The 15,325-nt window shown below is 36.4% G+C and overlaps 1 protein-coding gene across 2 annotated transcripts in view; it reads right to left on the bottom strand.

Moving 5' to 3' along the window:
- Window positions 1–14,129, bottom strand: part of LOC306883735 (follistatin-related protein 5-like) — a 142,254-nt gene extending 128,125 nt beyond the window's left edge. For both annotated transcript variants that reach the window (XM_079439166.1, XM_079439167.1), the window contains exon 1: window positions 13,850–14,129. In XM_079439166.1, coding sequence (XP_079295292.1) covers window positions 13,850–13,872 — 23 coding nt within the window. In that variant the 5' untranslated portion in view covers window positions 13,873–14,129. The remainder of the gene's footprint in view (window positions 1–13,849) is intronic.
- Window positions 14,130–15,325: the final 1,196 nt, after the last annotated feature.

The raw sequence follows: 15,325 nt of genomic DNA, 5'->3' as shown, positions 1-15,325 counted from the left end.
AGACGTATTCTCTCATTATAACAAAAAAAAAAAAAGTGTAGACAGAGTGTAAATAAGAGATTCATTGTGCAGTGTAAGGAGCTTTGTTGATTATAATGTAGTTTTGTGAGATCGCGATGAACTAAGATGACTGACAGCTTATTATTAAGGGAGTTTGCAAATGTGATATTGATTTAATACAACAGTTCATTAAACAAGAATTTAATATTAAGTGACTTATCATAGTCCCAGCCAAGCCGCTGCGCATCTCCATTCAAACACAGCGGTGTTTTGTTTATGAATGAACTGCGTTTTTAAACGAAACTAGTGAGTCAATGATTCAATTACCCATTCATAAAGAGAGTCATGTACTTCATTCCTGAATGAATCAGCCGTTTGAACAAATCAATTAAATGAATGATTCAGTGATAAAATCAGGGACATACCGCCATCTACTGGTGGTTTTAATTGAATTTTTAACGTATCTTTTCTGTTATTTAATTTAAATAATTTAATATTTCTACATTCAAAGTTGTATATTTAAAACATTAACCTCAACATGAATTTATGAATTTAATTGCACTTATACAACCTCTGAGCCTCATTAAACATTTGAAAATACACCTACAAGCCACCAAAGCTTTGCTTGTATATATGTTTTTTGCATTTATTTTTTCAAAAATAGCTAAATCTTTGTGCTCAAAACATTTTAAGAGTTTTGCTACATTTTTAAGTTGTATTGAAAATTCCTTAAGCCCGTCGTTCTCTGTTTTTAATACTCCTTCTGTTCATTCTGTTTCTGTACAACATCTCTTGCAGCTACAATAATCAAAATAACAGTCCTCAGTAGGAGTAATGAAGTGTAAATTGAAATGGCTTAAGGCTTTTTTCAGTTTATTTCAAGACAATAACAAAGAGATAGTATCTATACCAATGTATTAAATATTTTGCTTGATGATCACATCACAAGTGTTGGAAAAACAGCCAACCTCACATGCAGAGGTCATCATGTGACCAGATAAACATCACATGACCAGGGTTTAGGCAGACGGGTCAACCACGTGCTGCTTCTTTAACCAGATTAGTGTGAGGAGAGTAAGCTTTATCCATCCCAGGGTACATAGACGATAAATATCCTTGATTCATTACACCCAAAGTTCTGCTAGAAACTGATGATAAACGCACGCTGGCAGGAGCACACAATCACAGATGAGAAAAGAGATCAGGACTTGTGTAAACACTGCTCTGTTCATGTACCAGGTGGCATTATTTATTGCTTCTCATCATTTTCATGGACATGTTATCTTTTTATTCAGATATCTCGTCCAATGCAGCACTGTAATCACAAAAGTGTGATTTGCTCCCTGCTTTGAACACAGTGCTGCATATCCCCTAGTAAGTCCTTTGTGTATTAAAGAAATGTCACTGATAAAGAAATGTCAAGAGTTGAGAATGTGTAACTGTGTGTGTGGGTGTGCATGCATGTATCTGTGTGTCACATTTTGTCATTGTATATAACTACATTTCTTTGTGCTTTGTTTACTTGTACAAAAAGAACATTTGGCATCTGAAAATATCAATTAAAAGATATCTTAAATCAGTGGATTTTACATTAGATATCAAGTAGTATCATTCGTATCAACACAGTACCAAAATGCTTTTAAAAAAGTGTATATATAAAGATTTATTATTTTATTTTATTTTATTACTTCAATTTTATTGATTTTAATTTATTCTTTGCATTTACCATCGTTTTTTCAATGAGAAGCACAGTTTTAAATCATGTGCATGTACTGAATAATGTTAACATACAAAAAAAATAAATTGTGTGCAAAAACGGAATGACTTGTGTGCATCTGCAATTGTAGGTAAAAAAAACAAAAAAAACACTGTCAAAAAAAAAAATAAAAAAAATTACCTGAACTTGAACTATAATTTTATGCAACTTTTCCTGTTTCCTTTCTTGCTCAGTTCAAAGTGGTCTAACAGTGAGCAGAGACACGAACGCTTAAATCCCTCCAGTTTTGAGTGGAAATTGAGCTCAGAGCTAAATCACTCTTTAGAGGTAATCTTTCTCGAAATCCAGCACAGACGTACATATCCAGGAGGATAAACAAGTTTCAAATCAAATTCAGAATTGAGGCGATTGAGCCACCATCCTCAGCGGAAGACTTGGCTGTTTTATCACAACTGTGCTACTTTGCTGAAGGCAGATAAAGTACAAGGGCTCACTTCTCATCTCTATTTCTCTTCATAAAACCATTTTGTCCCTTTTGGAGCCAATGTTCAGCTGGACTAAAAGCTCCCATATGGGTTTTCCCACCTTGAATGAGTCACTTTCCAATCTCCCCACCCACTAACATGAGTTCTCTGAGCATGCTGGGCAATATGCTAATCAGCCTCGATTGTAAGGCAGTCCCCTGGGCAGAGCATAAGGATTTCTCTAAATGGTTCTGCTCTCTTTTTTGAGCATGTGTGTTCTTGCTCTTTGAAATCTAATAAGATGACAGGCGTAACAACAGGACCAAACAGTCGTAAAGTAGTCATGCCTGAGGGAGCCCTCTTGCTTCGCGCTGCCCCTGAAGCGCTGTATCCTCTGACCGAGACCATCCCCAAAAACATCCATCTTAACCTACATTTAACTAAATTCACTTGAAGGCTATCGCTTTATGGGAACAATATGCCTGTTTCCACCGCAGGTTCTTTCCCCAGGAACTAAGGACTTTGGGCCAGTACTCTGTGTGTTTCCACCACGGGAACCAGGATCTAAATGAAGTTCAGGGTAAAGATTTTCCCCTCAGAAAGTCCCTGCTCACGAGGTAGTACTTTTTCAAAGGTCCATAACTTTCGGGATGGGACTTGGGCACTGAACATGCTGATTGTTTGAGTTGTATTGGTTGAGCATTGTATTTCAACAACTATTTATTCGCATAAAAGGGTGCACTACTATGAAAAATCAGTAAGACAAAGTATCATTTTATAGATATTGTTAATCATAGTTGTTCTTATTAAAACATGTGTGAACTTAATACATGACCTAGATTATTTATTTAGCAAAATCTTGTCATTTTAATAATTATTACATGAAATTTATTAAAAGTTGTTGCTGCTCCAATTAAGCTCAGTGTGCTCTCTTTAAGCTCTTCCACATTGAACATCTATGTAAATACTTCATAAACAGACTTTAAATATTAACTGATGGTCGTCAGTTTAAATAAATTTTTATAAAATGATTAATAACTTATTTTAACAGCTTTAAGATGACAAAATCGAGACATAACTATAGTCAATGCCCAAAGATGAAAGAGGCATGTCATCCATTCAAAGAAGGAGCCATCAGAAACCTGTCATATCTGTCCAGAAAAAAAGTGACTAAAGGCTGGAATACACTATATGACTTTTAAAATGTGAAAATATTTTTTAAAACACTAGGCTTCATACACTTACCAACTTTGTAAATAGTTTGTTTTTTGTCTTTTGGATATTTTGTTACTTCGCTGAATGTGGACTAGTATAGATATTGCAATGTGCTTAAATGACACTTCATTAGGAATATATAACTGATCAAATTCAACGCCTTGTTGCTTGATTTTAGTGGTGTTTTCTTTTCTTTCTTTTTTTTGTGATCGACTATACCTTCTAATAAAATATTTTTTTTATAAAACATGTGAGTTTAATGGGAACAGGGGTGTGCTTAAAGGGTACAAAACTGTACCCATTAAGCACAGCCAGACTTTTTGCATTTAAAGATGTACATCTTAATTGATATGCTTTTGTCATTTAAAATAAAATTTCTTATTTTTGTGTGAGAGATTAATATTTTATTTTAACTTAACATCTTGTACTGAAACCAATATCTTGAGCACTAAAGTAGATTTTGGTGAGCTTAATAGTTACGTTTACCCTACATCTAATACATTTTCTAAAAGATAATAACATAGATAATGTTTCTAATGTTGATAGTGTTAAAACGACGGCGTTTTTGTGCCACCTTAAAAAATAAAAAAAAATCTAAGATTACGAGATTAAAGTCGTAATATTTTGAGAATAATTTTGAAATATTTCAAGAATAAAGTCAAAAATATGAGAATAAAGTCAAAATGTTTCGAGAATAAAGTCAAAATTACAATTCATAGCAATTACGAGATTAAAGTTGAAGTAATATGTTTGCATTTTGGTATAAAACTGACAGAATTTGAAAGCTGAGACTCTCTTGGTGCTCCCAATCTGGGCCGTTTGCATGCACAATATAGGTTATACTCTCAAAATATTATGGGCCAGTTTTACTAAACAGTGCAAATTAGCGTGAGAGTGCAATTCCAAAACAGCACCGATGAGAGGGGAAATTTCTGCAGGTGATTTACTAACAATGCGCAAAGTAAAGAACACAGACGCAACACCTATCGACCAATGCAATATACCAAGTGCCGCATAAATTAGCGTAGTCGCAAATAAAGAATAAAGAAATAAAGAAGCCACGGTACATTGAAAAGAACCGGGAGGCCAAAAAAAAAAGAAGGTTTGCTTGACCTGGCCTACGTTCAGCCCCGACAAAACGGTGCAAAACGTTTATTAAACGGAAACGGTGATGCGTTAAACACCTTGTTCTGATGACGCAAGCGTTGCAACTATGGCGGTTGAGAAAGCCATTTTTGTGTTCTTTTTGAAGAATTTTCAGAGCCTGATGAAATCGGTATAAATATGTGTTTAATACTGCAAAATACGCTCGATGTTATAGTCACTGCCCTTGCCGTCCAGAATAAAAGAAAACATCCCAATCGAGTGAAAGGATTCGTGGAAACTGTGGTTCCTATTGTGACCCAACATTTGCCTTGCATTTCAGGATGAAAAGACAAACATTTCAGGTGAAGGATGATCCACTTCTTACCCCCGAGACTGTGTTATGATCTATATGACCTTATTATTTTTATTGTGAGTATTAGGCTTATCATTATTGCTGATCACTGTTGTTGTGGTATAATATTGTAATATTTACCATTATATAATCAGAGGAGCATAGAAAGGTTTATGAAAGTGTCACTCCACAATACAATAGCAAAATATATAAATATGTATAGTATTTTTATGTTACAATAATCAGTGTCTAGCAGTAGCACACCTTCCTAAGGAAAGGATATGGACCAGAAGACATTGCAATTACTACATGATATTTAGACAGACTTAAAGAAGTTCCAGATCTATACTTGTGCTCTTATTATTTCAGTTATTTTGTCTTTAATGTAAATAAATATGTGCAAACAATATACTTGCTCTTGTGAATTTATTTTGATGTTAATTACATTTACATACAAATTCATCATCATCATGTTGATATGCTATGTTACTATAAAACTCTTATGACAAACATGTCTTCAAATATCTTCAATTGTTGCGTATACCGAGCTGCAGTGGACACATTTGTAAATGACTTCACTTGGACCCATTGTGCCAGCTGTCTCTTTAAAACCGTGTGGTTTCTATACATGTTGCTGCTTGGCAAACAATATGTTCAGATAATTTGTTCTTCTGGCATTCAAATTAAATTAATATGGAAAAAAAATCCTCTCCCTTCTACCACGCGCTCTCTGTTCTCTGTAGTGCCTTCTCCTAGCAGCAATAATTGCAGCCATTTCAAGTGCAAAATAATTTAAGACATGTTTTTTTTCTGGCGTTAAATAATGGTGCATATGCCAGTAATTTGACGAGCGCAAACATTAGTAAAATGCGCTGCTTGATTCATCTGAATACTCTCCTCCCAGAACTTTTGCAATTTGAAAGGGAAACTCCAAGAAATGCATATTCAATAAGGTCAGGCACAAAAATAACTGCGTCCACACCTTTTCAGCGCTAATTCGTCACTGCGCGTCCTTATTAAAACCTGACAGTACAATTTAAACGCCAAAAGACAGTTTGCGCTGGCACAAGCTGTTAGTAAAACTGGCACTATATCTTTAATTGCTACGATTTAAGTCTCATAATTTTGATTGTATTCTCAAAATATTTTGACTTTATTCTCGTAATTTTTACTTTATTCTCGAAACATTTTGACTTTATTCACGTAATTTCGCTAAAGATACTTTCAGTGAAATTTACTTAGTTCGAAGAACATTTTACTAATCAAAATAACCTTTTTTCCAATACAAAGAACTTTTTGTGTAATGGAAAGGTTCCATGAATGTCAAAGGCTCTTCATGAAACCACAGATGCCAATAAATAACCTTTGTTTTTAAGAGTGGCAGCCACAAACGGATCACAGATTCAATCAGTGCTTGAGAACCGAATCAGTCATGTTTTTTTAAAAACATCTGTATTCCATGGTAACCCTTGTGCAATTAATAGTGCATTTTAAAGTTATTTATTTTACTCTGAGTGAGTGCCATAAAAAAATTAAAAATCACGATCGGCAAAGAAGCATCCCCAGCTTCTTGTTTAGTTTGTCATGGCGTTGTTGCTTAGCATTCTTCCCCGGGTTATCTGGACTCATTAAATGCGACACACACATGCAACCCTAATAGCCAGCAGAGGTGAGATTAGAGCAGAGAGCCAGGACGCAGCTTTTGTTATGTTATGCAACAGATGCACTGCTTTCTAGAGCTATACCTGTGTTTCGGGACAGATGCTACGATGTGAAACTGGCACCTGCATCCATTAAAAAATGTGGCACTCAGGAAGGCAGCTGAGGCTATCATACTGAGGCTCTGCGTATCCCACAACACACACATAAACGGAGTGAGAAGCACACACAAAGGCAGTCAAAAAGAACACAACCTCATTGGCCAGAGTTTAAAAACCAGTCCCTCTTCACAAAGACTGCTCTTTTGTCTGTGTACAGACATGGTCCAGAGCTCACACCTAGAGCAATGTGGGCACAAACACACACACACTTCATCAGCAGGATCAGACAGCCAGCCCACCAATCTGGGAACAAGCCTGAGAACAAGCTGAAAATATCCTTACAATTTCCCTATGTGAGTTCAAATCGCATTTCCAAGCTTGGCTTTGTTCTTTAATCTATTCAACTTCAAAACGTTGGTTGTACAATCTAATTAATTTCTCCCAAGCCCAAAGCCAGATCCAGTATGTAGTGAATACGCCTTGTCAAACACATATCTGCCCTATCAAGTGCAAATCAAGTCACCCATACATCTTTTCTATATTCAACAGATACGAGTTGATTAGATATGGGTTGTTGCCCTAAGTGAGTTTACATAGGCCGTGCACAAATGCAATAATAGATCTGACAATGTAAAAGGACAACAGATTTAAGCCTGATTTTTCAGCCCAGAGCCAAAAATAAAATAAAAATAACAGACATTAATGTACATAAAATATTTTTTTTACAAGAAATAAAATAAATTAGCATATTAAAATGATTTCTGAAGGATCATGTGGCACTGAAGACTGGAGTAATGGCATATATATATATATATATATATATATATATATATATATATATATATATATATATATACAGTATATGGGATGTAATGGTATCATCAATATCATGGTATCACGGTAGCAAAACTGTCTTGATATCATCGTGGTCACATGATGATATGAAACACAATATATGCTAAATGAACTAAAACTGAAATCACAACATGGCTTATCCCTTCATCAAGTCTTATTTTGCTGCATGTTTCAAAGCAAAGTTTACGACTTAATTTTCTAAGTTAAGAACATGGGTTGGAGTTCTTAATTTTGAACTCTCAAAGTGCATCAGATAGAATAGTTTAAATGGTTAATCCACCCCAAAATGAAAATTTTGTCATTAATCACTTACCCCCATGTCATTCCAAACCCGTAAAAGCTTTGTTTGTCTTCGGAACACAATTTAAGATATTTTGGATGAAAACTGGGAGGCTTGTGACTGTTCCATTGACTTCCAAATAATTAACACTGTCAAGGCCCATAAAAGTATTAAAGACATCGTCAAAATAATCCTTCTGCCAGCAGTGGTTCAATCTGAATTTTATGAAGCGACGAGAATACATTTGTACGCAAAGAAAAAAAAAAAAAAGATTTTATTCTACAATTAGTCTCCTCCGTGTCACTGTAGCGCCATTTTGGAGAGTATCCGCTGGACGCAAACTGTGTACGCTCTTCTGTGTCAGCCGCACCACACGGATACCCTGTTTTCATGCAAATCAAAGCGTAAATAAAAGAACGTACGTCTTCTACGTTTATTTACGCTTTGCTTTGAATGAAAACAGCATTTACGGGTTTGGAACGACATGGGGGTAAGTGATTAATGACAAAATTTTCATTTTGGGGTGGAGTAACCCTTTAACTTCAAAATTTACAAAATTTTCATTTTTTCCCAAGTGTATATATATATATATATAGAGAGAGAGAGAGAGAGAGAGAGAGAGAGAGAGAGAGATAGCTAGATAGATACATACATATATTAGTGCTGTTAAATGATTAATTGTGATTAATCGCATAAAAAGGTTTTTGTTTACATAATATATGTATGTGTACTGTGTATATTTTTTATGTTTATATAAATACTATATATCTGCTGACGCACACCGTGCTGCATTGTCACAGGAACATCCCATCTGAAGATAGTGTTGTCCAGCTGAATGCTCCCGATTGCAGAGCGTGCAAGGCGCCGGCCCTGATTGTGTCCATGCCATTGCTGAGCAACAACAACACGGAAACATGTCGAAAAGGTTAACTTTATCGGACGAAACCAGATCGGCCGACCTGTAACATTACACTCTCACTCAAAGAATCAATCTGACAGGATCAATCTCAAAGAATTAAAAATCTGACAGGATTGTTACTATGAGTGGATCACAGCTAACATGTATAGTAAACACAATCTCACCGTGTCTATCTAGTCATGATGATGTAAATAAATTTCAATTTCAGCAGGCTACTATTTTTACAATCTGCACTGGTTTGTTTTGCCTCCAGCTAGCGCTGTGACGTAATTGTGACGTCGGCCCTAAATGAACCTAGTTACCTGTGGTTGACCTAGCCGTGCGTCACTCAGAAAACAACAGGCCAATCAGAAGAGAGGCTCATGAATATTAATTAGACAGGCCAAATCAACCTGTTTTTAGCAGAGCTCATGAGAGAAGAGCTTTAAAAATATATTTAACAAATAAAAATGTGTGATTAAGTTGTGATTAATTAACTCATGATATCACGTGAGTAATCGCGATTAAAAAAAATTTTAATCGATTGACTGCCCTACTATATATATATATATATATATATATTAGGGCTGGTAATTTAACGCGTTAATTAGATTAATTAATTACGGTGAAAAATAACGCACTTGTTTTTTACGAGTTGCCAATTTGTACGAATTACCTACACGTAGCCCCGCCCCTAAACCTACCTGTCACTGGGATTTAGACAAATCGTACAAAATCGTACGAGTGAGGTCATACATATTAGCCACCTTGTAAAATATGTACGAATTGGTCATGAGATAGCGTTGAGATGAAGCAGAACTGTTTGCTTCCGAGCAACATACAGCGGCATTTCATTTCTTAATCTACATCTTGAACGAACAGGGTGAACCATTTGGCACGTTGAACCATTGGCCATAGGCGCATTGGATTAGAAGCGGCGCTACACAGATCGATCGGTGTATGACATCAAAGTACCATGAGAGCGATTCAAAAGCATAAGGAGCCATCTGCTCTCTATAGCTCTTGCGGTACTTTGATGTCACACACCGATCGATCGGATGGTGATGATCCACCTCAAGTTGAACAAGCCTAATGATTCAATGGACAATTCATAATGAACCATTTACTTAACTCCTGAATGAATCAGCCATTTGAATGAATCAAATGAATGAATAAATGACTCGATGACTTCATCATTAAGACATTTACCACCACCTAATGGCAGTTTTAGTTTATTATTTAGAGTATAATTTCATTAAAGAAATAATTTCATTCTTCCATAGTAATAATAATAAAATTAATAAAATTAATTATTAAAGGTATAGTTCACCCACACAAAAATGACAATTGTGTCATCATTTACTCACCCTCATGGTCCAAAAGAGTATATGTTATAAATTTTATCAAACAAAATATTTCTTGCTGAAGCTACATTTTGATATGTGATTAATTTGTGATTAATTAATCGCCACATCATGTAATTAATTAGATTAAAAATGTTAATCACTTACCAGTCCTAATTTAAATATATTGGGGTTTTTTTCTTCTTTTTTTGTGAGGAAGATTTGTCATGGAATAATCAAGGACTTAATTTATAAATAAATAAATAAACCCCCATAATTTGACTCCCTTAATTCATTTTACGGTTGAAGGCCAACCAACTTTAATGGTGAACTAATGCTTATGAGCTATTAAACTGGGTTCCATAACTCCTATCCAAACTTGCCAGAAATAGCACAAAGTTGCTCTAAACCCAAAAGTTCATGCTGGCTGATTGATACAGAGAGCAAGTCAGAAAGGCCTTTTATGTGCCAGGTCTATGAGATAGCTCTATGTCCGCTGACCAGTGAACTGTGTTATTCGCTGGTCACGGAGGATTGCACTGACCTGTCCAATCTGTGAGCAGTGTCAGGATTCATTAGTGCAACAGTAGGACTCACTCAGGTCTGTGATGAACATATCTATGGACAGGGGAATCCACAGACACCAGGAATAAAGTTTGCTCGCACATCCATCTCAGTGGCATTATGTGAAAATAATGCTGGGTTCTTATTTGAATGTGTATCTCGGGGTGATGCTATTCACGTCGAGGCTGCTAAGGCGAGGCAGTTGTTTGAGGAGATTAATTATTGAAAGCAATTAGAGTGTTTGTATTGCCCCTCTTCATTTTTTGTGAGTGCAGTGCATTTCAGTGCAAAAAACATCTGCAAATCTCAGACTACAATTATGTGCACACAATAACAATTCCATGAGTTGTGGTGAAAGCGGAAAATTAGAAAAGCGTGACGACAATAATTGTGATGATGATGAAGATGCAGCTGTGGCTGACAATGTAGCTGATGATGAAGAGGATAGTGATGATCGAAATGAAAAATGTGGCTGATTTCAAAGCAAAAGATATGATTAAAGCTTCATATAATGATCAATTACTGGCAAGGCTGTCAAAGAGATTCACCCAGAAATAAAATCCTGTCATCATTCATGCACCCTCACGGTGGAACACAAAGAAAATATTTTAAAGGACAACACGTGACTTTCATTGTACTGTATGGACAAAGAAAGGCACTATAGATCTTCCTGCACAGAAGAAAGTCATCGGGTTTGAATTGGCATGAGGGTGAATTTATGAGTTTTAGAGTAATATTTCATCCAAAAATGAAAATTTGCTCAAAATGTACCTCTCAGTCCAATCCCACCATCAGGCCATTCAACAGATTTGGATAAATTTAGCATTACGTCATTTGCTCCAAACAGCTGATAAAAAAAAAAAAATCACAATAATCCACAAGTAATCCACCCTACTCCAGTCCATCAATTAACGTCTTGTGAAGCGAATGTGTGGATTATTGTGATGTTTTAATCAACTGCTTGGATTCTCATTCTGGCGGCACCCATTCACTGCAGAGGATCCATTAGTGAGCAAATGATATAATTTCTCAATTTCTCCAAATCTGTTTTGATGAAGAAACAAACTCATCTACATCTTGGATGGCCTGAGGGAGAGAACATTGCACGTGTGGTCTCCTTTATAGCATTATAGGAAGATCCATTGCCGAAAATGTGCTTACAGTACATTTTCCCTTTCACTCTATAGTAAATTGATATATTTACATTGAGTGTTCTTTTCCCAATCTTTCTAGCTAGGTCTCTTACAGATTTTTTTTTGAGTGCAATTTGTTCTGGAGGCATATTTAATGGCCTATTCAATGCTTTTTCATGTGTGTTTGTCAGATCTGAGGCTTTACTGTGTGAGAATGCATGTTTGCCTGTTTCTGTGTGTGGGAGAAGCAATTGTTTGTTGTTCCTCTCACTTTCTGCACTGTATTAGTTCCCTGTATAGAGTCTTTGCCTTCAGTAAATCCTTTGCTGCTGAGAGCTATGGAAAAACTTCCAGTATTGCACTTACACTCATTTGATGAAGAATTCGATGTGCATCAGATTCACTTGAGCAGAAAAGCATGGAAGCTCATACAGTAGCTGACCCTCACTGAGTTCTCATACATTAATTATAAGCCCCATCAGTCATACGTTGAGCAGGTGGTACGATGCATTTCCACCCACCTCTCTGTGCTTTTACTCTTTTCTGTATATGTTATTTTATTAAAAAAAAATATATATCTGAACTTTCACTTTTGTTCACTTCAGGTATCATATACCTTTTGTTACTGAGTCAAGTGAATAAAAAGCACTGGCTCCAAACACAGTTTACAAAAGCAGATGTCAATGCTTGGCTGTGAATTCAAGGTATATATTTCCTTGCAAAGGTAAACTAACAGGCAATAACAAATCAGGAGAGCTTGAGAATGTGACTAAACTTGGCTTCAAATCTCATAAAAATAACAAAGCACCAAACACAATACTGTCTCTTGAGGTCTTGTTGTCTAATCTTGCTGTTATAAACCTAATACAATAGAAATGCTGGAAATAACGCCTATAGCCTATCAAACAGAAACTGGGAAGAAGACAAGTACTATTGATCGATGGCCACACACACACACAGAATGAAGTTTAGATTAGGAAACAGGCATTTTCGAGAATAAATCTGTAAAATGGCAGCCCTTGTAAATGTGGTGGGAAAAGTCTTACATCTTTTATAAACTAATCAGACACATGGACATCACATTCCAGTGTTTTTTTTTAATAGCTTTTTGTTATCTGTTGCCACCTTAATCACAAATTATTATTAAATAGTATGCTTCTAATTCAATCTGAGTTCTAAATCATTCTGAATAATAATCTGTATCTTCAATGATTCTGCATTAACTAATTTATCAAAAGTTTCTTGAAATGATCTGGATGTTGTTGACTGCAATGGCCATTAGAAACTATAAAAATGATCATATACCGATTTATTAGTAGAAATACAGCACGGTCATTTATAGAACAGCCTGCACGGGTCAAAGCGTTGGAGCTGTTCATATAGGAGGCGTTCTTGTATTCAGGATTCTCTATTTTCTAACAGCCACTTCATGCACACATATGTTAAAAAGCCGTCTTTGTTGTAACTTGACAGCGGGGGTGCGATTCAACGATCAGTTAAACTACTTAAAACGCGTCTTTTCCATTGCCTCGCGGTCCTTCGATCTGTTTTTGAACGCAAGAACACGTCCTATGTGAACGGCGCCGTATAATTGCACTACAGACACCAATTTGTACCAGAGATCGCCATACACACCCGCCAGACTGAATCTGGACGAGGAAAACAAGAGTATAATCCCCACGCGCGCGCACGGTGTCACTCAGGATTTGCGTGCCAAGAAAAACAACTTGCTAAGTACCCTGCGGCTAAATTAAACGGCCACGAGCTTTGCTCAGGGTCCCGTACGTTTGCTTAACGTTACTTTGTTCATTCGAGGAATATCGTAGCACCGTTTGAGGCAACATTACATCGGATCGACCGACGGCTGAACTTGTCCCTGGTACGGCGGATGGGAAAAGCTCGTCTAACTTCATCATCCTCCATCAAACACGGTTACTGGGCTTCAGTCAGTTGTGCAAGCTTCGCTGAATGTCACTGCACAAAATGCTAAATTATTCACACTCTACAGCGAAAGTGCTTTCCACCTTGCCTCTCCATTTTGAATCCATATGAAAAACTGCACATCAGTACAAAAGCCAGCGCGTTTAAATCACAATGAAATTCATCCGTGCTGGCTTGGACCTGAGGTTTGATCTTAAATCACATCAGGCTATGTAGTACATCATAGAGAAGAAAAACATACCTGTTTGTCCAAATACAACTCATCCAGACAGGTATTTCCGAGTGAGGTTTTTAAAATACGAGAATTACTTTTGGAACAACACTGTTAACTGGTGCGAAGTAAATCCAGTCCTGTTTTTGTTAAGCTGAACAGCGTCCTCGGAGTTTGTGCATTCCCTCCAACTGTCGGTTGACGCGAAATCCTCGTTTCAGCACCCGTGGAGTGGACAGCTCCGCGAAAAGCGGCTTCACCTAGAGCTCCGGGTCTCGAGAGCCACACCAGCGCGAGCCTTTCACCTACTGGCTGCAACCCCGACCGGGTTTGCATACAATAATACAATCAGCCAATCAAAAGCTCCGGCGCAAACCCCGGCGAGTGGAAACAACCAGCCGACTTGTCTGAGCTCATCAGTTTAAATGAATTGTCCTTGACAAAGATGAACAGAGTTTGTGTGCAGACTGTCCTGTCCCCTCCCCTCCACGCGGTGCAGTTTTAGCGTGATAGCCTGTGCCTGTAAATGGGAATCTTTACATATGATGCATGTCAAGCATTGATTTGTGACCTACATCTAAAAAAAGGTAGGTTTGTGATTAGAAAAATATTATGGTATGGCATTTTGGACATGCATGTTTTACAATTCCAAAGTAGGCTATTAATTCATATAGTGTTGACCCATTTGTGCTAATCTATTTGAGCTGTTAAAAAGTGGTATGTTACTGTGAAATGCTATAACAACAACAGTGTCAATAAAATAATCCTATAAACAAACTAAATAACATATAAAGCAAAAAATAGTCCATAACTGTACATACCTGTACATACCTGATAACAAATTATGTTTTGCCCAGAAATCTGGAAACATTATTCCGTGTCAAAAAAGACCCCCCCCCCCAAAAAAAAAAAATGCTATATGCTCACTATGCTATATTGTCATCACATATTAGATTCAGACTTTTATATATATATATATATATATATATATATATATATATATATATATATATATATATATATATATATATATATATATATATATATAAATCATTTGCACATTTGTATTTATTTTCAGAACTGATTGAAATATAAAGCATATGCTAAATGGAAATATTTGGCGATAATGAGAGATTTACAAGACATTTTTGACCTCAGAATACCTAATTAGGTAAAACATTTTCAGCAAAGCATTTAAACATAAAATATTTAGCATTTAAACAACAATACTGGCAATCTTCTTTTTCTTCTTTTTCTAAACTGACATACCATCTCTGTAGTGCTATTAGACACAAAGCCACAAAAGCCTCAGTCGCCCCAGTTATTACGCTACAGTACACCATTCAGACTTCACAAACCTCCTGTTTGGTGCAGCCAGTCGACATGGAAAAACTTATGATGTTTGTGACGGCACACTGGAATAAATATCAGCCAGACAATGCATCTGGTTGGGCTCCAAAATGAACTATAACTCACTGTAACGACACACCAGAGAAAGCGAGACAG

This window comes from Barbus barbus, assembly GCF_936440315.1.
Source record: "Barbus barbus genome assembly, chromosome: 17".
NCBI classification, from domain to species: domain Eukaryota; kingdom Metazoa; phylum Chordata; class Actinopteri; order Cypriniformes; family Cyprinidae; genus Barbus; species Barbus barbus.
This window is presented reverse-complemented; position numbering and strand designations above follow the sequence as displayed.